This window comes from Scyliorhinus torazame, chromosome 14, assembly GCF_047496885.1.
Source record: "Scyliorhinus torazame isolate Kashiwa2021f chromosome 14, sScyTor2.1, whole genome shotgun sequence".
Classification (NCBI taxonomy): Eukaryota; Metazoa; Chordata; class Chondrichthyes; order Carcharhiniformes; family Scyliorhinidae; genus Scyliorhinus; species Scyliorhinus torazame.
In genome coordinates, this window is record NC_092720.1 from 96,393,631 (window position 1) to 96,421,560 (window position 27,930).

At 48.4% G+C, this 27,930-nt stretch overlaps 1 protein-coding gene across 1 annotated transcript in view; it reads left to right on the forward strand.

Annotated features, from left to right (window-relative positions):
- The window catches only part of prss59 (serine protease 59, putative), a 114,818-nt gene that overhangs the window by 81,276 nt on the left and 5,612 nt on the right, over positions 1-27,930 (forward strand). Inside the window, exons 6-8 of the mRNA XM_072474522.1 lie at positions 4,317-4,518; positions 7,673-7,763; positions 15,977-16,173. Coding sequence (XP_072330623.1) covers positions 4,317-4,518; positions 7,673-7,763; positions 15,977-16,173 — 490 coding nt within the window. The remainder of the gene's footprint in view (positions 1-4,316; positions 4,519-7,672; positions 7,764-15,976; positions 16,174-27,930) is intronic.

A 27,930-nucleotide genomic window follows, 5' to 3' on the forward strand; every position in this document is an offset into this window, starting at 1 on the left:
GCTGGTATGACGCTAGCACACGCTGGCGCACCTGCGCATGCGCCATCTCGCGCCGGCCGGCGGAGGCCCTTCGGCGCCGGTTGGCATGGCGCCAAGCACCTTCCCTGCCGGCCGGCACGCCGCAAACCACTCCGGGGCAGGCCTAGCCCCTGAAGGTGCGGTGGATTCCGCACCTTTGGGGCAGCCCGACGCCGGAGTGGTTCACGCCACTCCGTCCCGCCGGGACCCCCCGCCCCACCGGGTAGGGGAGAATCATGATTTTTTAAATATTCGGATACAACTTTTTTTATTTCTGATACTAACTGTTCATAGTTGAAGCCAATTTCTCAAAATTGAAACCAACTCCCAAAGCCAATTTAGTTTTTCAGCACTCTCCCAATAAAAGGGCAATTGTAGCGTGGCCAAGCCACATATCCTGCACATCTTTGGTTGTGGGGGTGACACACGTGCAGACACAGGGAAAATGTGCAAATTCCACACAGACAGTGCCTCGGAGCTGGGATCAAACTTGGGTCCTCGATGCCGTGAGGCAGCTGTGCTAACCATTGCGCCACCGTGCAGCCCACGAAGCCAATTTAGTGTTTTGGAACCAAGAATTTTAACCCAACCCATCTCTCAGCATAACCACCCAACTAGTCTGACCCGAGGTCTAGGTTCAAAAGAGGTAGTAAGCGATGATGTTTGGGTAAGCTACAGTTGGACAATTGTTTGTAGAACTGTCACGTGTAGTTCCTAGGTCCTTAAATGTCAATCTTTGATCCTTTGGCAGTATTTCATGAGGTGCAGCTTCCTGGGTTATGTGTGTGTTGTACTTATATTGTGTTCAAGAAGGCTACAGGAGCAGAATTAGTGTTTTGTACAGGAGTGGGCATTGAAGAGGAGAAGCAGAAGATCAGAAGGCAGTGTGGTAATTTGGCAGTAGCATGGTGGGTCAGAGTTATGAATCAAAGATGATTTTGATAGGTGTCAGTTTTTTGCTGTTATCGGATTGTGGGGTTTCGGACCCAGCAACCCTGAAACATTTTTAACATGCTTATATTGAGTTGGTATCTCACTTTTATAAAAAATCGGAGTCACGTAAGCATTGTACAATTTTTGAGCTGATTGTTCTCCTCAGAAAGACCAAGGACAATAATATTGTTATTCATAGTTTTAAGAGAACTGGGGCGTCGGGGGGTCGGAGAATGGCCGTTGGCCGCCGTGAATCCCGCCCCCGCCCCCGCCGAAGTCTCCACTCCCAGAGATTGGGCGGGGGCGGGAATCCGGCCGCGCCGGTTGGCGGGACACCCCGCTGGATTCTCCGGCCCGGATGGGCCGAAGTCCCGCCCAGGAATTGCCTGTCCCGCCGGCGTAAATCAAACCTGGTATTTACCGGCGGGACCAGGTGGCGCGGGCGGGCTCCGGGGTCCTGGGGGGGGCGCGGGGCGATCTGACCCCGGGGGGTGCCCCCACGGTGGCCTGGCCCGCGATCGGGGCCCACCGATCCGCGGGCGGGCCTGTGCCGTGGGGACACTCTTTCCCTTCCGCCTCCGCTACAGCCTCCACCATGGCGGAGACGGAAGAGACTCTCCCCACTGCGCATGCGCGGGAAACTGACAGCGGCCGCTGACGCTCCCGCGCATGCGCTGGGAAACTGACAGCGGCCGCTGACGCTCCCGCGCATGCGCCGCATTTCCGCGCCAGCTGGCGGGGCAACAAACGCCATTTCCGCCAGCTGGCGGGGCGGAAATCCCTCCGGCGTCGGCCTAGCCCCTCTATGTTGGGGCTAGGCCGCCAAAGATGCGGAGCCTTCCGCACCTTTGGGCCGGCGCGATGACCGTCTGATTGGCGCCGGCTTTGGCGCCAGTCGGCGGGCATCCCGCCGTTGGGGGAGAATTTCGCCCCTGAAGTCAAAGTCAAATTTGCAATGGCTCCAGCCTAATTGTTTTGCTCGTTCTCCATACCCTTTGAATACTTTCTCTTCAAGTGTTTATCAGTATTCAGGACCTTCTACAGGAGTGATGGCAGGACACGAGTAGATTATCATAGAATTTACAGTGCAGAAGGAGGCCATTCGGCCCATCGAGTCTGCACCGGCTCTTGGAAAGAGCACTCTACCCAAGGTCAACACCTCCACCCTATCCCCATAACCCTGTAACCCCACCCAACACTAAGGGCAATTTTGGATGCTAAGGGCAATTTATCATTGCCAATCCACCTACCCTGCACATCTTTGGACTGTGGGAGGAAACCGGAGCACCCGGAGGAAACCCACGCACACACGGGGAGGATGTGCAGACTCCACACAGACAGTGACCTAAGCCGGAATCGAACCTGGGACCCTGGAGCTGTGAAGCACTTGTGCTAACCACAATGCTATTGCTCACCTTCCTCCTGTCCTCATCTGCTCCTGAACACTACATGCCCGCTTGTTCTGCGAGAAAGGTGGGCGTGTTAGTGATGGCCTACTGAAATGTCTTGAGAATGTGTATATCATTATGGAAGCGTTTGGCTGTTGTGTGAACAGTGGCAAAGATAAGAGGAAAGGAGGGAGCAATAGTAAGCAGAATTACTTCGAGTTTAGAACAGAAACAGATTATTTGGCCTAATTGGTTCAAGTCGGTGTTTATATTCCACATGAGTCACCCCTGCTGTACTTCATTGACAAGATCGGCATGTACCTTTATTTCCCTCTTCCATTTATGCTCATCCAGCTTCCCTTTAAATGTATCCGTGCTGTTTATCTCCGCTATGCCATATGATAGCAGATTCTTTTGCAAAGAAGTATGGCTCCTAGTTTTGGACTCCTCGCAATTGGAAACAACGAGCGGAACCGTGCCATATTTTTTCGAAGAGTCAGGCTCAGACTGAAAACTGCCGTGTCAGGCTCAGACTGAAAACTGCCGTGTTGCTCTCCAGTTGCACAGATCAGTTTTCACTTCAGATCCTGATTCTCTTTAAAGAAAAAACTGAGTGGCACTGCTTTACCTGGCCGACTTGGCTGTGCAACTCTGTGCCAGGGGGCAGTGCTGGGGGCAGTGCCCGACTCCCCGGAGGGATCCCCTCGACTGATTCACGTTTTTGAAAAGCTGTTGCAAACCTCGCCGACGTGCCGTTATGTCGGCGAGGTATTAATATTATAATATTACATCACAATATTATGTAAAGGGAGATCATGTGGAAGGGAGGCCCATTAATAATAAAATGGAGCCAGATGTATTTTAATGAGGTTCCCGTCCTTTGTGGCCATGAAACTCGTGACTTCGGTGGCAAGGGGCAGGGAAAATCGGGAAACGCTGGGCGGGATTCTCCACTCCCACGCCGAAGTGGCCACGCCGTCGTGAACGCCGTCGAGGTTCACGAAGGCGCGGAACGGCCCCGGTCTCGACTGATTCAGGCCCTGACAATGGGCCAGTATCGGGGCCGCGTCATCTACACGCGCCAGGCCTTGTCGCCCGCGTAAAAGCGGCGCCGCATAGATGACGCGGCCAGCGCCGCATAAAGGACGTCATCCACGCATGCGCGTGTTGGCCGGCGCCAACCAGTGCATGCGTGGTTGCCGTCCTCTCTAAGTCCACCCCGCAAGAAGATGGGGGACGGATCTTTCGGGGCCGCGGAAGGAAGGAGGTCCTCCTTCAGAGAGGACGGCCTGACGATCGGTGGGCACCGATCGCGGGCCACCCCACATTCCAGGTGAAGCCTGGTGCAGGATCCCCCCTCGCCCCCCCACAGGCCGCCCCCCCCCAGCGTTCACGCACCGCCCACGACTGCAGCGACCAGGTGTGGACAGCGCCGGGGGGAACCCGCCGTTTTGGCCTGGCCGCTCGGCCCATCCGGGCCTCAGAATAGCGGGCGTGCCGGAGAATCGCCATTTTGGGTGTCTCCGGCGATTATCCGGCCTGCGGCCCGCAAAACTCAACCGGGCCGTTCCCGCCGCTTGGGAGAATCGTGGGAGGGCGTCGGACCGACGTCCCTGGAAATTTTGCCAGCCCAGGCGATTCTCCCAACCGGCGTGGGAGTGGAGAATTGCGCCCGCTATCTTTCCGGAGAGAATCGAGTTCCCCCATTCTCTCTGGAAAGATCGTGTTTCCCGATTTTCTGCCTATGTCGCCATTCTCCCTGCGTCAATCATGGGCTGAAAATCACCCCCAGTATCTTTACATCTACCCTCTTCCTAATTCTGAAGATCTTCATTAGGCCAATCTTCAGCCTTTTCTTAGCTAAAGAACATTAGGGTGACGAGTGAGGAATTAAATAGGCAGTTGTCATCTTTTAATCTTTTTCATGCATTTTCTTTTAAGGGTCAATAATGATTTATCCGGATGTTTTGTAAACAGGACCCAAAAGGTGTTAACATCACCATTGACGTGCTCTGTACTATAATGGAGAATTCATCACTGGGCATACCTTACGAGAGATATGCAAAGGTTTCACACCTCCTACTGAAGACATATGAAGAGAAATGTGTAGATGCAAGTTACAGCAAGTTTGTATCTGATATGTTGAACACCTCCTGGGCTGCACCTGCAGCAGATGGAAGTAGGAAAGCAATCAATACTTAAAAACTGCTTTTATCAAGATCTGTTTTATAGTGTTTTGGCATTCAAAAATAATGGAGGAATGAACAGTTTTCTATTTAATTGACCCAATTTTTATTGAGATGCTGCTGAAATTTTTTGAAGTTATTTAATCTATATCTTACTGTTGTAGGAACTGAGCCAGTTAATTCGCAATGCCGAGGCCTTGGTCACATTTATAGAATGGCAGTGCTGTTGAATCTTGAATTTTGTAATGTAGGATGGATTCTACAGTACTGACAATATTTGAAAGTCCTGATTCAGGACTTCATTTATGGCTGCCAGGTGCTGGGAAAACCCTGTAAAAATAAGAGATGGGGAAAAATGTTGCTGGTTGGCAAAGGATGATGAACGCCATATACTTAATAACCCTCTCAACAGACACAAGACCATGCTGGGATTAAACATGGGTGCAAATCTCAGGAGAGGCCAAAAACAAGAATAATCTCACAACGTGATTGTCTCTGCATCCCCCTCCCCTCCCCTACCAGTAACATAACACAGTTCACACCCAAGTAGGTTGGGAATCTCATTTAAATACATTACCATATCTTTAGCGAGCTTCCCCACTGTATCATTCCCACTGCATTTAGATTTCCCCCCTCGCCGATGAGGGCGACGTTGGCGAGGTTTACAACAGGTCTGGAGTAATGTGAACCTGACGAAGTGACCACAAAGTGGCGCATAGGCATGTACAGACCCCAGGGGGAGATAAAGACAGGGGCTGTACACTATCAATAGCAGTGCCAAGGGGCTTCCTCTGGGGGTGATCCATGAGTGGGGCGGTTTCCTATGTGCACTGGGGGTGAGGGGTTCCTATGGGCATGGGGGAGGGGGGGGGTGATGCGTGATGGGAGGTCTCCATGTCTATGATGGGGTTATTGGTTTTTATCTTTAGTGCTGGAAATTAGGGAATCAGGGTGCTCTTTAAAAATGGCATCCCAACCTCTGGAAAGCCGACGTTTCTGGTGGGGCCTTTTAGAGCCTGTGTGATGGAGTGGGAGCTTCATCAAGCATTTTCTTTTATCAAAGTGTTGGAAAATATGGTGAGAAAAGCCAACAGTGCAGCCGACATACTGCACAATGCCTTTCATGCCTGAGCAAAATGGGAAACAAAATGAGAAATTCTGCCCCCTGTTTTATTGCTATTTGCTTATTGCGAAAGAAAACTATTTTACAGAAAGCTGCTCCTGATTGGTGAAAAGCTGACCAATCATCCAAATCTGGTCATCTTCAGTTATATACAAGCCAACTTATACTTTTGATAAGCTCTATAGAGGCCCTAACAAGGGAACTACATTTGACAGAAATATAATGGGCGGAATTCTCCGCCGGTGGGATGCTTCATTTCAGCAACGCCCGGGGGGTTTCCCGACGGCGTGGGGCTGCCCCACAATGGGAAACTACATTGACCGGCCAGCGTAATGGTGCATCCCGCCGGCATGGTGAGGCAGAAATGTGGCACGGCGCGACGGAGCATCCCGCCCAAGATGTATCAGCTGTGAAGAAAATTCATTTATTTGCCTAGCCTTTGCAACTATGGCAGCCACAATAAGGTGCACATTGTTGCTATGTTTCACACTTTGTATTCTGCGTTGCAATGTTGCATCCATGATATACTGGGTGCTTGGGTTGCTTCAGGTATGGAAGTATTTTGTGGGTTTAACTTTTTCATCAAACATTTTGCATTTTACTCATTTGAGGAGATGTGATTGAATTGAATTAATTTAATCATATCATAACTTTTACTTTTAGATTGGCTCTTGATGTTAGACTGAAGGTTTACTTTGGAGTTTGAATTACTGTGCAGTGGATACCTTGTGTATATTGTGAGAGTCTAAATTTAAATTTTAGGGATCTGACTTCAACATTAACATATTTAAATTGTTAAACAGTTTGAGTTGATCAACTCAGCATGGCAACTATGACTGAGCATTGCTGGGTGCATGGCTGTATGAGGGATGTTAATTAACAATTAACAGCTCAAAGCTAAACCACATTAGATGAATGAATATTCCTTTTCATGATTTATTTCCCATTAAATGCAACATAACAGCCTCTTTGAAATGATTTGGTCTTTTTCATTATTTAGTAGAAACAGTATTAACAGCCTTCTCAAAATTATCATTTAAAAAGTGATAGATGACTTTCAGGTCTTTATAGCAATATTTTATCTTCAGAAACTAAATCCCTTTTTTCATTTGGCTTCTGAAAAACCAATACCAGTCTAAGTGACAACATAACATAAAAGGAAATTAGGGGTGGGATTTTCCAGTCCTATCAGCGACGGGCATTGTGGCAAGAGGGATGGGAAAATTTGGAGAGCGGTCAAAAACACGGCAACAGAAAATCCCAGGTAGTGTGGTGTTCAACTATTTCTTATGATATCTCTTGTATTTTCTAATTTAAAGTGCAGAGTTCCTGAGTTATATGATTCTTCATTTTTTTGTATTTTGAGTGACCAGCTTGAGAAGTAAATGATGCTACCGTTTCAGAAATGCTGCATTATGTGTGTGTGCCAGAACTGCAGTCAGGAGACTTGTGCTGTTTCACTCTCACTCCCACATTTAAATGTCCGTATTACAAAGTCTTTGAAAAGATTGTGAAACTAGAACGTATCAACATTGCAAGTGGTAACTGCTATTTTTTTTTTCTCTTTTGTCCCACAAAATTTCTCCCTTTCTTTGCTGAAGATGCCACCTTCTTCTGGAAATCTGTTCCTTGTCCATTAGACGTCTGGGTGGTTATCCCACATTTGCAAGTCTGGAGTAGACAGTTTGTGTTGGCAAGATGCTCAACTTTTGGAAGTAATGATTGCGCTTCATACTGTCCTTATAAAAATGTTGACAGATGTGCATTTTGTAGGAGGCTTCTTTGGATTCTGGTCAGAAGCAGGAAACATTTTTGATCCCTCTTGCTAGCTCACAGGCACTGAGATCAATTGTAGCATTAAACTGCTGATCTAACTGGCTCACCACAGACTAGGAGCCAAATCTGAACTATTTGGTTTAGTATTGCTCCAGTTGTGTACTTACCCACCAGGCCACAGGAGAAGCTTAGACAAATGTTTTTTTTTAATCTGCTTACATATTTGAACTGCATTTTTCCTATTCCAGGTAGGCAGTGGGCCTATCAGTCATGTACAGAATTTGGTTATTATCAGTCAACCGATTCATCGCTGCAGCCTTTTTCTGGCTTTTCTCTCAGGTAAGTTGAATTCTAAGTTGCTTCCAGTCTGTTTCTATTGATAACTTGAATGAGGAATATTAATGCACAATAATCCTGGGCAAATATGCATTTAAAATGTGACAAAAACACAGGTGCGTTTTACTTGGAAGAATCTGGGGCGAAATTCTCCCGAAGCAGCGCGATGTCCGCCGACTGGCGCCCAAAACGGCGCCAATCAGGCGGGCATCGCGCCACCCCAAAGGTGCGGAATGCTCCGCATCTTTGGGGGCCGAGCCCCAACATTGAGGGGCTAGGATGGCGCCGGAGGAATTTCCGCCCCGCCAGCTGGCGGAAACGGCCTTTGTTGCCCCGCCAGCTGGCGCGGAAATGACATCTCGGGGCGGCGCATGCGCGGGAGCATCAGCGGCCGCTGACAGTTTCCCACGCATGCGCAGTGGAGGGAGTCTCTTCCGCCTCCGCCATGGTGGAGACCGTGGCGGAGGCGGAAGGGAAAGAGTGCCCCCACAGCACAGGCCCGCCCGCGGATCGGTGGGCCCCGATCGCGGGCCAGGCCACCGTGGGGGCACCCCCCGAGGCCAGATCGCCCCGCGCCCCCCCCAGGACCCCGGAGCCCACCCACGCCGCCTTGTCCCGCTGGTAAGGTAGGTGATTTAATTTACGCCGGTGGGACAGGCGATTTATCGGCGGGACTTCGGCCCATCCGGGCCGGAGAATCGAGCGGGGGGGCCCGCCAACCGGCGCGGCGCGATTCCCGCCCCCGCCGAATATCCGGTGCCGGAGACTTCGGCAACCGGCGGGGGCGGGATTCACGCCAGCGCCCGGCGATTCTCCGACCCGGCGGGGGGTCGGAGAATGTCGCCCCTGATTCTCTTTGTGACAAATGCAGCAAATTGTGCTGCCCTACCAATAATGAGCTTCACACTTCTCAAGCAAGTAACAGGCCATTTAACCACGCAAGGTTTTGATAAGTTTGGTAATCCAGCTGTCTACACAACTGATGAAGAAACAATTAACCCCAACTACATTAAAGGATTGGAGCGAAAAAATGAGGGGAATTCTCCGAGCCCGCGCCGGGTTGGTGAATCGCTGGGGGTGCGGGAAATTCCCGCTATGCCGCTCCGACGCCGGGCTGCCGATTCTCCGGCGACTGGAGAATCGGCGCCAATCACGCCCACCCAGTCGCTGTGGCACCAGTCGGGGGGCCGCTGAAATAGGCCCCTGTGGCAATTCCCCGCAGGCGACCGGCCGAACTCCCACTGGCGTGGTTTACATCTGGTACCACCCGTTGGGGCTATGACCCGCGGCCGCGGTCCTGTTGGGGGGTGGGGGGAATCTGACTCCAGGGGGGGCCTCAGCGGTGGCTTGGCCCACGATCGGGGGCCACTGATCGGCGGGTTATCACGATCTGCGGAGGACCCACCTTCCTCCGCACGGGCCCGCTGTGTGGGTCTGCCATGTCGGCGGCGCCTGCGCCGAAATGGGCCGGCGTGCGCATGCACGGACCCGCTTGCAGCCGCTGTGCACATGCACGGTCACGCAGTCTTGACAGCAGGGCCCCACCGGCAGCCAGAGCTGCGGGACGCACGCCGGGTCCATGCTAGCCCCCTGGAAAACGGAGAATCACCCTGGACTTGAAAAAGAAAACTCCAAAAACCTTTCAAGGAGAAAGTCCGGAATGATTCTCGCCTGTTTTCCGCCGGGCGTGGTGACTTAGTCCCCAAAAGGGAGAATCCCAGCCAACATCTTTACTGAGGAAAGCATGTTTCCTAGCAAGCTGTCACAATACATGACAATGTCAACATCATCTCCGTCAGTGGTCCAAGAGATTGAGAAGAAGGCACAGTGACTTAATGAAGAGCACCAAAGTAAAGCATAAATAACACTGAAAAGTAATGACAGGAGGGAAATTTACAGACATGAATTATGAATGCCTGAAAACATTGTACTCAAAGAAGTGTGTCAGAAATGTAGCAAATAAGATGACAATGGCACTGTCTATGTCACGTGGGAAGAGAGAGAATGTACAGCAGGAAAGCGATTCCATAGGTCAGAAAAGCCTAATTCTCTTTTCCCTTAAGTTTAAAGGCATGTAAAAAGAGGTCACATATGCTGGACCTTGAGACTTTAAGGAAATCTCTCCATATGAGAAGATAATGATTGCATTGTTCTGAATGAAGACTTTGAAAGATGTGTGATTGTAATAATTGGGAGTGAGGCAATATTATTATTTATTCTACCATATTCTGTCATTTGCACAAGGATCAATGTATCCATATACATGGTGTAGCAGTACAGAGTGTATGTCAGCAAAATGCAGTTTCCAAATTGATAATTGTGTCTGTGTACTTAAAATGTATCATCTGCTCGTTTCACAGAATATGGGTCATCAACCCTGCCTGAAGAGCACTGCAATTCTGAGTAAGAACCATCATCACCACCCTCACTTAAAAGAGGCACCAGCACACAAACCATACATATTCTAGAAGATCTAGACAATGATGATAAGGAAGCATTTTTAATTTTAATCTTTATTAGTGTCACAAGAAGGCTTACAATGAAGTTACTGTGAAAATCCCTGAGTCGCCACTCTCCAGCGCCTGTTCGGGTACACAGGGGGACAATTCAGAATGTCCAATTCACCTAACCATCATGCCTTCAGGACTTGTGGGAGGAAACTGGAGCACCCGCAGGAAACTCACGCAGACACGGGGAGAACGTGCAGACTCCACACAGACAGAGACCCAAGCCCGGAATCGAACATGTGTCCCTGGCTCTGTGCAGCAACAGTGCTACCCACAGTGCCACTGTGCTGCTGATTTGTGAGGTACTAACAAGTCCTAAGGGAAAAGTAACAGTGGTACAGGTTGACAATAGGCCAACTGATACAGAACAGTGATCCAGCTTGCTGTGGTGACTAAACATGCATGAATACACATTCAGATGGTTACACATCTTAGTGAGCCAGCTTTCAAAATCGGCTGGTCCAACAGGCGTGATATATGGAGGAGTCACTTGCCCCTTTACAAAAGGAATTTAAAGCAGACTTGTTAGAGTGAATAAGCTATCACCGAGATATACAATGTTATCTCCCACGAAGAAGCCATTGAGCACCAATGGCTTCTGATCTCGGGACCTCAGGATGTAAGCATAGTGTGGAATGGCACCCCTCATTCGAATGGGTCTGTTACAAATATTACCTTTCATGATAGAAATTGCTATTTTCAGTTGACTAGCTGTAAGAAGTTTCGAGTATGGCTGAAAGCAACAACAAGATTCTGAAGCTTTATAAAGCATTAGTTAGGCCCCATTTAGAATACTGTGAGAAATTTTGGGCCCCACACCTCAGGAAGGACATACTGGCACTGGAGCGGGTCCAGCGGAGATTCACACGGATGATCCCAGGAATGGTAGGCCTAACATACGATGAACGTCTGAGGATCCTGGGATTATATTCATTGGAGTTTAGGAGGTTGAGGAGAGATCTAATAGAAACTTACAAGATAATGAATGGCTTAGATAGGGTGGATGTAGGGAAGTTGTTTCCATTAGCAGGGGAGACTAGGACCCGGGGGCACAGCCTTAGAATAAAAGGGAGTCACTTTAGAACAGAGATGAGGAGAAATTTCTTCAGCCAGAGAGTGGTGGGTCTGTGGAATTCATTGCCACAAAGGGCGGTGGAGGCCGGGACGTTGAGTGTCTTTAAGACAGAAGTTGATAAATTCTTGATTTCTCGAGGAATTAAGGGCTATGGAGAGAGAGCGGGTAAATGGAGTTGAAATCAGCCATGATTGAATGGTGGAGTGGACTCGATGGGCCGAATGGCCTTACTTCCACTCCTATGTCTTATGGTCTTATGGTCTTAAGATAATCGGAAAAGCTCACTGGTCTATGTTCATGTAGATCAGTGAAGAAATCGCCTGGCCTATTGTCATGCATGGATTACTACCAGAGTGGACAGTCAGCAATCGTGTGAGCAGCATCTCTGTGCCTTTGTGTATTACTGGTTGGTGGTAGTACACCTCAGCAATTGCATCCTAGACATACTTGAGTCTTCTCATTCACTCTTGCATCGCTGTTGCCAGGTAAATCTGGGATAGTAGTGCTGTGAGTTTGTCTCTTGTGCCCTCCAACCTGCATGTTCCCCCTCCTTCCTCACTGCAATATATCTCCCAATGGACATATTACCTAAACTCTGAGGTCGGACATTTCTACAATCTATTCACTTATTTTATTTTCATGGTAATACTTTGAAAACTTACTCCCTCAATAAGCCCCACTCTAAAATCCTGGGCACATCATCACTGTTTCATTCTGGTACTGAGGGAGCTTCCGAGTTGCCAGGCAGAATTTCCCCCCCAAAATGGCAACGTGTCAGATTCTGACTGAAAACCAATGTGTTTTTCCCCAGAGAAACAAGCAGGTTTTCTGTCAAGACCTTCCCACATTTTGTCAATTTTTTTGAAGAGGGGGATATGTTTTGTGCCATCATTGTGAGGGGGGGTTGGAGGGAAAGATGCCAGCAAGTCCAGTTCCAAAGAGATTGAACGACCTGATCTCACATCCTGGCTAAAGGTCTCCTCATTCCACCCTGCACCTCCCCCATCATTGCCGGCATCGCCCCCCCCCCACCCCCCGCCAATTGCTGGTATCGGGATTTGGGGTATCGCCCCCCCCCCCACCCCACAATCTCCAGACTTCAGGGCCCCCCCCCCCCATATGAAGCTAACCCCCACTATGGGGTCACCTACAGACCCTGCCCCCTCCAGGTCGGCAATGCCAGGTTGGCAGTGCCAGGGGCAGTGCCAGGGGCAGTGCCAGGGGCAGTGTAAGGGCACTGCCCTGCCATGGCATTGACCTCCTGGAGGCTAAACTGTCCTCTGCGTCCCCGGCATTGTCATTACGTCTGGTCTTCGTTTTTTGATTTCCACCAGCGTTACGTCACGTCGGCAAGTGGGACATCTGACGTTCCTGGAAGATTTGGTGTTAAGCCAATTTTGAATATTAAAATGTATTTGAATTAATGGTAATCAGTTTTATGCCCTCATTGGCCGTGAGCTTGGCTATGTCTCCGGTGGGTGGGGCAGGGAAGATCCCATTCTGAGATCTCCCTGTCGCGCATCCTGTTGTGGCTCTCTCATGAGAATTTCCTGCCATAAAGGGATTTTGGGGCGGAAAATTGCCCCCGCCATCCTTCAGGAGAGATGTTGAACTGAAAACCTGCCTGCCCTAACAAAACTATTTGATGAAGAACAGAGGAGTTCTCTCAGTGCCTGACCAATATTTATACCTCAACCAACATCATCAAAACAGGTTTGGTCATTTATTTTATTATGTTTGTGGCAGTTTGCTGTGCACAAATTGGCTGCCTCATTTCTTACACTGCAACAGTGACTGAACTACAAAAAGAACATCATTGGCTGAAATGCACTTTGGTACATCCGGAGGTCATGAAAGGTATTTTATAAATTTAATTCTTCCCTTTTTGAAATCCTTCTTTATCTTACTGATGTCAGGAAAAATAAACATTGAAGCCACAGTTTACCCACATTGAGCACAGTGGGCTAAAATATCAATAAGGCCTGTCAGCGAGGGCAGGGGTCATGATGTGCCACGATTATGGTGTGTAGCCCAAAGCAATGTGCTGTTGACTGGCTCAGTGGGGGGTTCAGCTTCCAGTGTGACTAGCATGAGTTCCAACTACCCTGCACTTCTTATAGGTAGCTTTCACCTCTTAAAATGGTGGTAGGGGAATTGGGAGTGGTGGTGGGGCCGGAGGGGGGGAGGGACTGTGGAATGGTGTAACCGTCTCCGAAAATGTTTCAGAGAAGGAATTTGGCCACCTATTGAGCAACGCACCCAGTAGTGGGCTCCCGGGTTCTCTGTTGCAGAGCTGGAGGCCTTACTGCAGGAGGTGAAAAGGAGGTGGGCATAATGTTTCTGCAGGTAGTCGGGAAGCCCTCTTCACACTGTGAATGAAGAGGGAGTAGCTAGCCAAAGAGGTCAGTTCAGGAGATTTGATGATCATAACCCCACATCACTCATACCTAATATTCACATGCTCCGCCTCACCCTCAATGCTGCCAGCCATACACCCACATCTCTCCATTTTCACATACTACCAGCTATTCAGCTTTGACAGGTATATCACCGAAACACCATGTAACACACTCATTGATACTCTTCCCTCCGGTTTAAGTCAGTTGGCTGAACAGGTGGTTAGTGAGGCTAGCAGTGTGGGTTCGTGTTAGGTTATTCATGAAGACCCTGCCTTTTCAACCTTGCCTGAGGTGTGCTGATCCTCAGGTTAAATCACCACCAGTCAGCTATCCCTTTGACAAGAGAAAGCAGCCTATGGTCATCTGAGACTATGGTGACTTTACTTACTTACTCTTCCCTCTCTCTTGTGAGACCAGGTGACACATAACAGGAGGTAGCAGCAAATAATCAAGGGTGGATAGAAAAGTCAGCACTTCCTGTATCTTTGGAGGAGATGGTGCTGTGAGTTATTAGACTGGCAGTGATTGAGGCAATTGCACCAAATATATCCAGGATGACAGTATGTCTTATGCTCCTGCTCAAATCCAACTTCATGCTCTCTCGCTTTCATGAGTTATGAGCCAAACTATCAAAAGAAAGCCTTTGGCACCCAGTTACAACCCTCTGGTTTATGTTGGTGACTCAATTGCAGCTGACACAGAGGATTGTCACAGAATGAAAGCATCATGACTACTGCCACAACACCAGCTTTGACCTGAATGTCCTCTGTATATTGTCACACACCAACTGAGCAGTGAGGAAATGGATCTCATTCAGTTCTGGTACATCTTGGAGTTGACATGAGGTGTAAAGTCAGTGGAATTCAGCACCATAAGGATATCTACAAATCTTGCACATGTACAACACAGCTCTGCTTGCTGCTCTCTGGCAAGAGAAAATGAAATGGAGCCACCTCTCTTGGAAAAAAGGGCTTTATGTGACAGGAATGGCAAATTGGGTATTATTACAAATATCACCTGTTCCAGCCTGAAAGAAATGTAAAAGTTCATCACTACAGTTACCTCCCCAGATACTGGAAATGCTGTCTCTGCCCTGCTCTCAGAAAATTTAAACTACCAAACTTCTACAATCACAGCAACAGCTAGTAGAAATCAGCAACTAACCTGTATGTAGTTGATGATGCCTTTGAAATAATGCTGGTGGGTTTCGTGAGGATTGCACAACATTGTTCCTGTTGCTGACTACGAGCTCAGCTATGCATGTTTAAGAGACAGCGGGCGCGATTCTCCGCTCCCGCGACTAAGTGCCCACGCCGTCGTGAATGCCGTCGAGGTTCACGACGGCCGAAACGGCCCCGAACTCGACCGATTCAGGGCCCGAAAATGGGCTAGGATTGGGGCCGCGAGAAACTCGGGGGGCGTGTCACTAAAGCAGTGTCGTCAGCGCGATCACGGGCCAGACCCCTTTTGAGTACAACTCCGGTGAAAGAACCCCCCTCGCCACCCACAGGCCGCCCCCCCAGCGTTCCCGCGCTGTTCCCGCTGGCAGCGACCAGGTGTGGATGGCGCCGGCGGGAAGCCGTCGATTTGGGCAGGCTGCTCAGCCCATCTGGGCCGGAGAATAGTGGGTGTAGTGGAGAATCGCCATTTTGGGTGTCCCGGGCGATTCTCCGGCCTGCGTCGTGCAGAACTCGACAGGCCGTTCTCTCCGCTTGGGTGCATCGCGGGAGGGCGTCGGACCGGCGTCGCGGGGAAAAATGGGGCGCCAGGCGATTCTCCAAACCGGCGTGGGAGCGGAGAATCGCGCCCAGCGTTTGAGGAACAATCAACTCCAAAATGGCAAAACGGGTGCTCCTGCGCATGTGACAGTGCCCTTGCCAAAGTGGTATCTGATGCAGCTACCACCATAGGTGTGCACACACATGGCACGGAGCACTGAAAGTGCTTGTACTAATGAACAAATTTATTACTGTTAATCTTTTGATTTAGTAAGAGAGATAATATTGGCCAAAATTCTCCGATTGTAGCGATTCACTTTTCCGCTGGCAACGCACCCCCGCCAGTGGGTTTTCCGGCGGCCTGGGGTGTTTTCAATGGGAAATCCCATTGACAAGCGGCGGAAAGATAGAATCTTGCCACCAGTGAATGGCGGGCCACCGAGAAACAAGCGGCTGGTGGACCGGAGAATCCAGCCCAATTTTACAAATATGTGTTTTTTTCTTTCTTCTATTTTAGTTACAAACTTCAACAATGTGTAGATTTATTTGGCCTGGCATTTAATGACACTGTAGTTGCTCATGCTGTCCAACACACCAATGAAAACTATGGAGGCATTAACATCAAAGGGAGTCGGATAGTCTTCCCGAATGGCTCAATGGATCCCTGGCATGTACTGGGCATTACCAAAGAACCTAAAGCTATTTACATTCAAGGTAATGAAATTGTACATTTGAAACATATTGGTCTAGAGTTTCGACTCATTTGCACTAGTTTCAGCAGCACAGTCTAGGTAAAAGTGGCCGAACAATTGCAAACATTCAAGTGTAAGTGACAACCAACATAAATTGGGTTTCCTTGACATTCAACAAGTGACTTAAAAGTCGTTTTGCCAGAAACCAGCTCTGTCCACACAACAATGCCTGCTCCCAGATCAAAATAATGAGAATGGCCAGTTTCCATTGATACAATGCATTTGTAGCCATTTAAGTTCAATTTCCTAGTTACACAGCCTGGAGAATTTTTATTACTTTTTGCACACATATTATAAAGTATTTTTTAATGAAACTGGCTAGCTAATGGTTCAATGTATTTTTTAAAGTTATTCTGGGTTACTTAAAATGAGGTTACTCACAGGGAGAGAACTGGACACCTGACTCAAAATGCTTACATGATAAACCCATTTCCAGCTGTGTTAATAAAACCTCACCAGGTTACCACTCTGAAGTAGATCAATGGGACTAACTTCATACAGCAAAAAAATATTCTCCCAATTTTGTGTGCTTACACAGATCCTTGGAAGATTTGACACTTTTGATTCGGCAAATATATTTGAGCAAAAGCTTGAACTGTAACCTAACCAGTGCAATTATCAAGTGCAATACCGTGTGTTCCCAAAGCAGAAACTGTTCACCATTTGGTATTTTATGAAATATGGGGTGTCATTTAGCAGTGGACAGTCTGTAACACTAATTTTGAGTATCTGGTGGAGGTGAAATGGCTTATTCCTTAATATTTTACATCATCTGGGACAATGAAACACACAGTGCCTCAAACTACAGGGGCCCCAAAAATGATGAGTGAGTGAGGAAGTTGCTCACCCTGCCACCCAAGAGCATTGTCCACTCCCTTGTGTCCCGCTTCTAATTTCTTCGCTGCCTCTTTACACTTAGTTACTTCTGAAACGTGTATTTTTATTGACTGCTGTATTTCTTATTGAAGTCACATCACACCCAGTATGGCATTTGATTGGCTGGTGCTGGTGGTTAACCCTGACTCTGATTGGCTTGTCCCTTTACTGGTCAGCTTCCCATGGCTCTTTCTTGTGTGAGAAGCTGCAAATAGACCCAAAGTTGTGCCAAGGCTCCACCCGCCTTGGGCACTGTGACCCCACGGCGGGTGTTTGTGGAAGAAGATTGCACAGAGTAGGGCCAAGTTCATCCCTTTCCACTCTGCTGCTTATTAATTTGTACAACAGCTAGGACAGCACGATGGTGCAGTGGATTAGCCCTTCTGCCTCACGGCGCTGAGGTCCCAGGTTCAATCCCAGCTCTGGGTCACTGGCCGTGTGGAGTTTGCACATTCTCCCTGTGTCTGCGGAGGTTTCACCCCCACAACCCAAAGATGTGCAGATTAGATGGATTTGCCACGCTAAATTGCCCCTTAATTTAAAAAAAATGAATTGGGTATTCTAAATTTTTAAAAAATGTTATTGTTAATCAGTGTGAATCTATTTATATGTCTGCATATATAATCATAGAATAGAATCATAGAATCCTTACAGTGCAGAAGGAGGCCATTTGGCCCATCGAGTCTGCACTGGCTCTTAAGCCCAAGCCTCCACCCTATCCCCGTAATCTAGTAACCCTACCTAACCTTTTGGACACTAACCTGCACATCTTTGTACTGTGGGAGGAAATCGGAGCACCCCGAGGAAACCCACGCAGACACAGGGAGAAAGTGAAAACTCAGCACAGACAGTCACCCAAGCCTGGAATTGAACCCGGGTCCTTGGAACTGTGAGGCAGCAGTGCTAACCACTGTGCACAGTGACACCCCTGCGGGGTTCTCAATGAGACTTTTATGTTTGCATTTGTAAGAATGTGGTTTTACCTGCACATAGAGTTACATATACCACAAAATGTGTTGTGGTTCTTTCTAAATGTATCTACAGCTCACTAAATCAGAACCTTGATATTTAAAAAACAATCCTACCTGTTGATCTCCGATCTCTCCACCGGGAATGTACCTCCTGGGCTGTCTCAGGAGCGCCCATTGCATTGAACGGCTTTGCACTCGCTACTCATCTCCCTCTCAATTTAGCAGAATATGGAGTGTTCCTGTTGGTGGATCCTGAATTTCTCTACCAATGGGAGGAAGACTGAGGATAAGGGTATCCAAAAGGCCAGAGCTGCCAATCCAAACCATGTGGAAGTTGATCTTGCTGGACCTGTCTGCCTCTCAGTATTGCCACCCAATTGTTCAGGAAGGCAGCAATGACTGGGTATAGTCACCAGTTTATGTTGCACTCAAGGCACACATTCCTTTTTAATGATTAAAGTGCCAGTCCCAGAGAGAGGAGCATGTATTCATTGTACAGTCGGATTACTATACTAGCTGCTAGCTGGGGATTCAGGGGAAAATAGCAAAAACAGAGTTGGGGTGTCAGACACTTGCACATACACTTTAATCTTGTACTCGGTGCTATGTCGCAAGTTTTTAAATTGTTGTGTATTCCTAATGTATGTTTACCCATGTTTTTGCGTGCGATTGTGAATAAGTGACTGAATGGGTATGGTATGTGACCATGTGTCACAAACCAAAAATATAACCATAGATAAACTGTCGAGTATTGTTAAACTTTTTTGTACACTTTATTTTGCAAGTTTGAATTAATAGGGCAATCAGCCCAGCTACGAACTGGCAATTCGCTCATCTAAGTATTGTAAAAATATGGGAGGAATATTTTTTATCCGCATGACTTGTTAAGATCTTAATTACCCCAGAAGTTTGTGATTTCAATCAACTTACTCTGCCGGTTTCACATCCATCCTGCCCTGTCAATGTATCACCTAGAAGCAATGTCCTCTGCCCCTTAACTAAACTTCAGAAGTTTAACAAATTATAAATTTGATACTTTATTTCCAGCCTATGGGCTGTCCTGAGGATTTTCTGCATCTTTGGTAACTTAGTATTCCTTTTTACATACACATCATGAGGAGAAGGTTCTTGGCCGCACTTGACACATTTAACTGAAACACGTCCGTTCCTCAGAAATTGGCCCCTTCCAATTTAATTATTTTATTGCTCGGGATTGCGACAAGTGAAGGGGGGGTGCTCCTGGCCAGGAGGAAGTTGAGGGGGGGGGGGGTGCTGCTGTTGTTCAGTGGTGAGGGGGCGGAGGGTACTGCCCAATATGAAACAGAGCCCCACTAACAGTAAATCCGCCATTGATCTGAGATTCTCTAATAATTGGAAGGGGATCCGGAGATGAGACAGAGAACACAGAGTCTTGCTCTATGCAGATGAACTGCTCCTCTACATCTCGGACCCGCAAAGCAACAAGGAGGGAATCCTGGTGCTCTTGAAAGAGTTTAGAACCTTCTCGGGCTACAAACTCAACTTGAGCAAAAGTGAGATCTTCCCGGTGAACCCGCAAGGAGAGAGGCAGAGCTGGAGGGATTGTCATTTAAACTGCCTGAAACAAATTCCGCTAACTGGAGGTCCAAATTGCCCATGACTGGACAGGGATCCACAAGTGGAGGAGGTTAAAAAGGACCTGCAGAGGTGGGACACACTCCCACTTTTCCTGGCAGTGAGGGTGCAGACGATCAAAATGAACGTACTGCCCAGGTTCCTCTTCCTACCAATCTACATCCCCAAGGCCTTTTTCAACACAGTGGAAAAACTGATCATGGAGTTTGTATGGGGAGGAAGAACCCAGGATCCCCCAAAAAGTCCTGCAAAGAACGAGAAGCGTGACCAAACCAGCCTTCCCAAACCTGCAATATTACCACTGGGCAGCAACAGCGGAAAGAGTAATGGGACGGATAGAGGAACTGAATGGGTAAGAATGGAGGAGGGGTCCTGCACGGGGATATATTTCCGGGCCCTGGCCACGGCAGCGCTCCCATCCCCAGCAATTAGACACTCAACAAGCCCAGTGGTGATAGCCACACTCCAGTCATGAAGTACAACAGTACTTCAGTCTAACCGAGATGTCCATGAACACCCCCATCTGCAACAACCACAGGATCGCGCCAAAATGGATGCCACCTTCAAAAAATGGAGACAGGATGGGGGGGCATTGACAGTAGAGACTTCTACACAGACAACAGACTGACAACACTAGAGGAACTGACAGAGAAGTGCCAACTAACCGGGGGAAACAAATTAAGATATGTGCAAATTCAAAATTTCCCAGGTAGGGAAACAAAGACACACCCACGGCCGCCGCAACAATCACTATTAGAAGAACTATTGGACATGGACATCCTAGGGAGGGGAAACTGCGGGGACCTGTATGAGCGACTGCTGGGAAAGGCACGCTCTCCACTGGACAAGGGAAAAATGGGAGGAAGGCATCAGGATGGAAGTAGGGTGAGGACTCTGGAGCGAAGCACTGCACAGGGTCAACTCCACTTCCACTTGCGCGAGGCTAAGCCTAATGCAGCTGAAAGTGGTACGCAAACCAGAACCCGAATGAGTAGTTACTTCCCTGAGATGGAGGACAAATGTGAACAGTGCCAGGGAGGCCGGGTCAACCATGCCCACATGTTCTGGTCATGTCCCAGACTTGTTGGGTGGAGCCATGCCCAAAGTGGCAACCTTCGAGGTATCAGAACAGCCAAGACACTTTATGAGGCGGAGGGTCAATGCCCTTGCCTTTGCCTCCCTAATTGCTCAACAGAGAATCCTGCTCGGCTGGCGATCCGCAGCACCCCCCAAAGCTGCAGGCTGGCTGTCCGACCTTTCAGAATTTTTCCAAATGGAGAAAATCTAATTCACCATCCCGGGGTCGGAAGAGGGCTTCCACAAAACGTTGGAACAAATTGATGGATGGCCCCAAGACGCGTTTGTAGCCGGCAGCCAATAAGCCAGGGGGAGAGGAGGTCCACAGAAGAACCACAGACACAAACAAAACGAGAAATGGGGGGAGGAAGGAGGGAGGAGGGGGAGAAGGAGGGAAGGAACAAAGAAGCACAGAACCCAACCATATCTAATACTAAACAGCATACATAGCATCACGCTACCCCTACAGGTCCAAGTTGGAAGATCCAACAAAAGAAGACACACCAGATAGCAAGAAGGGGAGGGGGTTCGGGAAGAAAGAGGGTGTTGGGAACAGGAGGATAAGTCAAAGCTCAGCTCTTGTAGAGAAATATGAATTGTAACCAATGTATATAGTGATTTGTAACTGATGTATATAGTTTCTCTGTATGTTCACTTCCAACTTTGTTTTGAATAAAAAGAAAAACCCTAATAAAAACATTTTAAAAATTTATCCTAAATTGAAGAGATCCCAAAACATAAAAATCTTATATTTGCAACAGATGTTTTCAGGTCTCCCACCTTGTGTTCTACCAATGCTTTGTGGAAGGGCACCCCAGACTCGATGGGCCGAATGGCCTCCTTCTGCACTGTAAATTCTATGAAATCTATGAAATCTATGTAGAAGAAACTGTTACCGGGCCTGAAAAGGGAATGTCCTCCATAATTTTGCAGTTTCCCTGGGGATTTGGGGGCTTTGAGGTCATATGACTTCTGCTTTCCAACTGTAAATGTATTTATACCCTTTCTAATTAGATGAATAGAATAGAATAAAACTTTATTGTCCCTGCAAAAGTGGAAATTTGTCTTTGGCTTCACCTCCAGTATAACATATAATCACACAGTCATTAGTTAAAAACAATGAATATTTAATGTTCATACATTTGTGCATATATAACATACATTCATGCCATACAAATATAATAGTGGGTGGCACGGTGACGCAGTGGTTAGCACTGCTGCCTCAGAGCTCCAGAGACCAGGGTTCAATTCTGTCCTTGGGTGACTGTCTGTGTGGAGTTTGCACCTTCATCTGCATAGATTTCCTCCGGGTGCTCCAGTTTCCTCCCAGAGTCCAAAGATGTGCAGGTTAGATAGATTGGCCATGCTAAATCCCCTTTAGTGTCCAAAAAGATAGATAGGGTTATGAGTATAGGGTGTTGACATGGGTAGGATGCTATTTCAGAGGGTCTGTGCAGACACCCTGTTACTGCAGTTAAAATACATAAAATCAGTAGGTTAAGTTTACATTATGTTATTTAGTAAGATTATGGCACTGGAACAAAAGACCTCTTGAATAGATTGTTCCTGGCAAATGCATTCTAAGGCACTGGCCCAAAGGGAGCCTTTCAAATTGATAATATAAAGAATGAGAGGAATCACCGATAATGGTCTAAGCTTTCCTCTTAACTGTTAAATAAGTTATCGAACTGTGTCCGCTGTATACCAATGATTTTACCTGCTGTGTTGACAATTCTTACATTTTCATTGCACACTTAGGTTACAATACCAGACTGTCATGTTGAATGTTAAAATACTCTTTATCAGACTTTTGTATAGCTTCTCTAAAACAACTTGACTCGCTCCAAACCCTTTCAGTTTTCTAACTAAAAATAGTCGCGGTCTATTTTTAAAGATACAGTCGGGATTCTCTGTAAAGCTTTGCTTCTGGTTTATATATGTTCCCAGATACTTGAAACACTCTACAACCTCTACCGGTTGATCATAAAGATACAGAGGTTCACACATAATCAGGCCATTGCTGTATAAAAATAGCTCTTTGGATTTATCTACATCAGCGTTTTTCAAACTTTTTTTCCCCAGGACGCACTTATTCCAACTGACTGACCTTCGGGACCCACGCCACATTTGCTATCTCAGCCTATCTTGAGTCAAGGCAGTGTTTGAGACACTAAAGTTTTCTTGCCCAAGGCAAGAGAGGGAAAGTAAATCATCTAGCTTTCTTGTTCTTGATCAGTATCCAGTAGCCCCGGGTGCATTGAATTGATGTCAACATTGAGTGAGGACAGGATCATATATGCCTGTGATGTCCTCCATCTACAAAGGTCCACTGTCCAGGGTCACATATCAAGAACAGTTACTCATGAGAGATATTGGTGAGGCACCAACAATTGTCAACCTGCATTCATCATGTTCCACTACCTCGAAGAAACAAAGAATTAAGGGAAGAAGACTTGAGGAGAGGAACAGATATCACTGGGAGAGTGCCATATGTGGTTCATTAATATTGATGAATGCTGACTGATGTGTTGGGTGCTCTGGATTCGTGGAACACATACAGGCCACCAACACTTAAAATAGTACAACACTATTTTATTAAGTTAGAAACTGTTGAACATACTTTCACTGTGGGTTAACATGATGTTAGATTAAACTAAAGACCTATGCCTGTCCTAACCAGTCTATGCACTCAGCACATGGTGAAGATCTGTGCTGTAAGCTGTAAGCTCTGTCCTTCTAAGAGGCTGCATCCGGAATGAGCGGGAACTCTAATGCCCCCTGTCTTTATAGTGAGTGTGCTCTAACTGGTGATTGGCTGCGGTGTTGTGTATGTTGATTGGTCTTGCTGTGTGTCCATCAGTGTGTGTGTCTGCACCATGATATACTGGTGTATATTATGACATCCCCCCTTTTATTAAAAAAATGCATGGGTGTGGCAATAAATAATGTATGGTGAGAATGTTCCTAACCACGTGTGGGGTGCAAGACATATTTACAGGACTACGTACATGAGAACTAACTATTTACATGGGAAGGTGCCTGGTGCAGAGAAGTAGTATGCAACAAGAGTAACGAGATCAACACTATATACAAACCAGGGAAACGATCAAACAAAGCAACAAAACAATTCAGAGAGTCCATAAGTTCGCAAAGTTCATAAATTTAGTCTCTGAGGTGGGCGACGAATTCTGGTTGACCGCCTCAAGGCTGGGTCAAGAGCCGCCGGTTCAGAAGCGGGCTGGACTGCGTCAAAGTCAGGGGGATGCAGAGTGACAGGGAGCTCTGCATAGTCCATGACAGGGTCAGCAGGAGGGCGAGGCCACACTGGAGGATCACGTGGCGAGCGTGGAACAACACGAAGGGCGCGTTGATTGCGGTGCAGAATAGAGCCATCCGGTAGACGAACCAGGAACGAGCGGAGGGCCACCTGCCGAAGGACAACAGCGGTTGCAGACCAGCCACCATCCAGAGGATGGAAGCGTACGTGGTCATCTGGAGCCAGAGCAGGGAGATCAGCTGTATGGGAGTCATGAGCCGCCTTGTGCTGTGCACGAGACAGCTGCATCTGGCAAAGGACCGGAATGTGGTTGAGGTCTGGGACATGGATGGACGGCACCATCGTCCTCAGGGTGCGACCCATGAGTAACTGGTAGTCCACGATCAGGACATAGTCTCTACCCAGTGCGTGGAACAGGTCGATGCCCACCTTGGTCTATGGTGACGTGACCAACTCATGGGGCTGCAGGGTCTCACGTGGTTGGGCCAGCTGGAAGCGCTGACAAGTGGGGCAGTTGAGCACTGTGTTGGCTATGTCCTCATTAATGCTGGGCCATTACACTGCCTCTCGGGTCCGTCGGTGGTACTTTTCCACGCCAAGGTGGCCCTCATGTAGTTGTTCCAGGACAAGCTGGCGCATGCTATGCGGGATGACAATGCGGTCCAGTTTTAGGAAAAACCCCGTCTACTACCGCCAGATTATCTCTGACATTATGGAATTGAGGGCATTGGCCCTTGAGCCACCCGTCCGTTAGGTTGCGCATGACACACTGTAGCAAGGAGTCAGCCGCCGTCTCGCGGCGAATTTGGATGAGGCGTTCATCCGAGGCAGGTAGATTGGAGGCCGCGAATGCCACATGGGCGTCAACCTGGCAGACAAATCCTGCTGGGCCACATGGCGTGTTGACTGCCCTGGAGAGAGCGTCAGCAATGATGAGGTCTTGGCCTGGGGTGTATACAAGCTGGAAGTCATATCGCCGGAGCTTGAGAAGAATACGCTGGAGGCGAGGCGTCATGTCGTTCAAGTCTTTCTGTATTATATTGACCAGCGGGCGATGGTCGGTCTCGAGGGGTGAATTGAGGAAGTCCGGAGACATAATCATGAAACTTAACCACACCGGTCAGAAGGCCCAGGCACTCCTTTTCTATCTGTGCGTAGCACTGCTCCGTGGGGGTCATCGCATGTGACGCATATGCAACGGGAGCCCATGATGAGGCCTCATCACGTTGAAGGAGCACTGCCCCAATGCCGGATTGACTGGCGTCGGTCGAAATTTTGGTCTCCTTTGCTGGATCAAAGAAGGCTAAGACCGGGCCATGGTCAGTTTTGTTTTGAGTTCCCTCCATTCGCGCTCGTGGGCAGGGAGCCATTGGAAGTCTGTTGTCTTCCTGACCAGGTTCCTGAGAGCCGTGTATGAGAGGCGAGGTTAGGGATGAATTTCCCTAAAAAATTGACCATGCCCAGAAATCGGAGGACCGCCTTCTTGTCCTCTGGTGTTTTCATAGCTGTGATGGCTGCACACACAATTGGGAGATGTGGTCCCCGTGGAACTCGAGTTCCGTCTGAGCAAAAGAGCATTTGGCCCTGTTGAGGCGGAGGCCATGCTCATGTATACGTCTGAATACGTGCTGGAGGGGATTAACATGCTCCTGCGGGGTGGTGGACCAAATGATTATGTCATCGACAAAGACGCGAACACCTTCAATGCCTTCCATCATTTGTTCCATAATCCTATGGAACACTTCTGAAGCAGATATGATCCCAAACGGCAACCTGTTGTAACAATATCTGCCAAAGGGGGTATTAAATGTGCAAAGTTTCCTGCTGGATTTATCGAGCTGGATTTGCCAGAATCCTTTTGAGGCGTCGAGTTTGGTAAAGAGCTTTGCGCGAGCCATCTCGCATGTGAGCTTTTCGCGCTTGGAAATTGGATAATGCTCCCTCATGATATTGCGATTTAGATCCTTGGGATCAATGCAAATACTCAATTCGGCGGAAGGCTTTTTTACACATACCATGGAACTGACCCAGTCGGTCGGTTCCGTGACTTTGGAAATCACTCCTTGGTTCTGGAGGTCCTGCAGCTGCTGCTTAAGGCGGTCCTTGAGGGGTGCTGGGACCCTGCGAGGTGCGTGCACCACAGGCGTGGCATTCGGTTTTAATAAAATCTTGTAGGTGTACAGGAGCGTGCCCATGCCCTCGAAGACTTTGTGGTGCTGGTTGATAATGGCGTCGAGCTGCGCCCTGAAGTCAGTGTCCTGAAAGGCAGACGCGTCAGCAGGAGAGAGAGAGTGAACTCTCTGAACTAGGTTCAACAGCTTGCATGCCTGCGCGCCAAGCAGGGAGGCTTTCGAGGAACCCACGATTTCAAAAGGAAGGATGGCTTTGCGTGACCTGTGCGTCACTTCAAGGTGTCATGAGCCGCTGGCCGCAATGGCATTGCCATTATAATCTAATAGCTATCAGGCAAATGGCAGGATGGCTGGTTTGACACGAAGGCTTTGGAGATCAGACCACTCAATGAGATTGGCGGAGGCACCAGTGTCCAAGTGGAATCGTATTTGGGACTGGTTGACCGTAACGGTGGCACACCACTCATCGTCTGGATCGATGCTGTATACCGATAGAGGCTGGATTCTTTGCTTCGGGGTCACCCTGTTTTTTGTAACGATACCGACTCGAAAAGGCGCCTTTGGGTCCTCGGTGTCAATATCGGGTAGCAGGTCCGAATCAGACTCAGTGACCGTGGGTTGAATGGCCCAGACATACCTGCTGGAGTGATAAGAGTTGGCAGGCTGAGCTGATCTGCATAAAGCAGCATAGTGGTCAAGTTTGCCACATCTCAGGCATCGTCGGGATTTGGCAGGGCATTGCCGCTTTAAGGGGCGGAGCCACAGTTGCCGCACGTAGTAGCGTTGGTACGTTCGCTGCGCCACCGCGTGGTGCGCGCCTGCGCAGTACGTTCGTTGACGTCGCCGTCCCCTCGTTCGGTGCACACAAGTGCGGGAGTCCGCGAAAAGCGCTCAAAATGGCCGCCCTCAACCAGGCTGAGGCCCTGGAGTTGCTCGATTACTTGGACCCGTTCTGCCTCGTGGGGACCTTGCCGCACCGTTTCAGCCGCTTGGATGTGGGAATACCGACTAGTGGCGAGTTCATGTAAGACACAGGTCTCGATGGCAATTGCTAGGGTGAGCTGCTTTACCTTGAGGAGCTGCTGGTGTAGGGGGTCCGACTGAACACCGAAAAACGATCTGGTCGCGTATCATGGAGTCGGAGGTGGGCCCGTAATTACAGGACTGCGCAAGGATGCGGAGGTGGGTGAGAAAGGACTGGAAAGGTTCATCCTTACCCTGCAAATGCTGTTGGGATATATAGCGCTCGAAACTTTCATTCATCTCTATGTTGCAGTGAGTGTCAAACTTGAGGAGGACCGTCTTGAATTTTGATTTATCTTCATCATCAGCAAAGGTGAGAGAATTGAAAATCTGGATGGCATATTCCCCGGCCGTGGATAGGAAGAGAGCGATCTTCCTGGTGTCTGAGACAGCTTCCCAATCTGTGGCTTCAAGATAGAGCTGGAAGCGTTGTTTGAATATCTTCCAGTTGGCCCCTAGGTTACCGGTGATGCGGAGCGGCGGTGGCGGGCGGAGGCTGTCCATTTTGCAGGATGACTGTATGCTGGTGGAAGGCAGATCACTTGCAGGCAGGTCTAAGATGTTCTAATATCCCTCAACTCCTCGTATCATGATGTGTTGGGTGCTCTGGATCCGTGGAACACATACAGGCCACCAACACTTAAAATAGTGCAACACTATTTTATTAAGTTAGAAACTGTTGAACATACTTTCACTGTGGTCTTGCTGTGTGTCCATCAGTGTGTGTGTCTGCACCATGATATACTGTG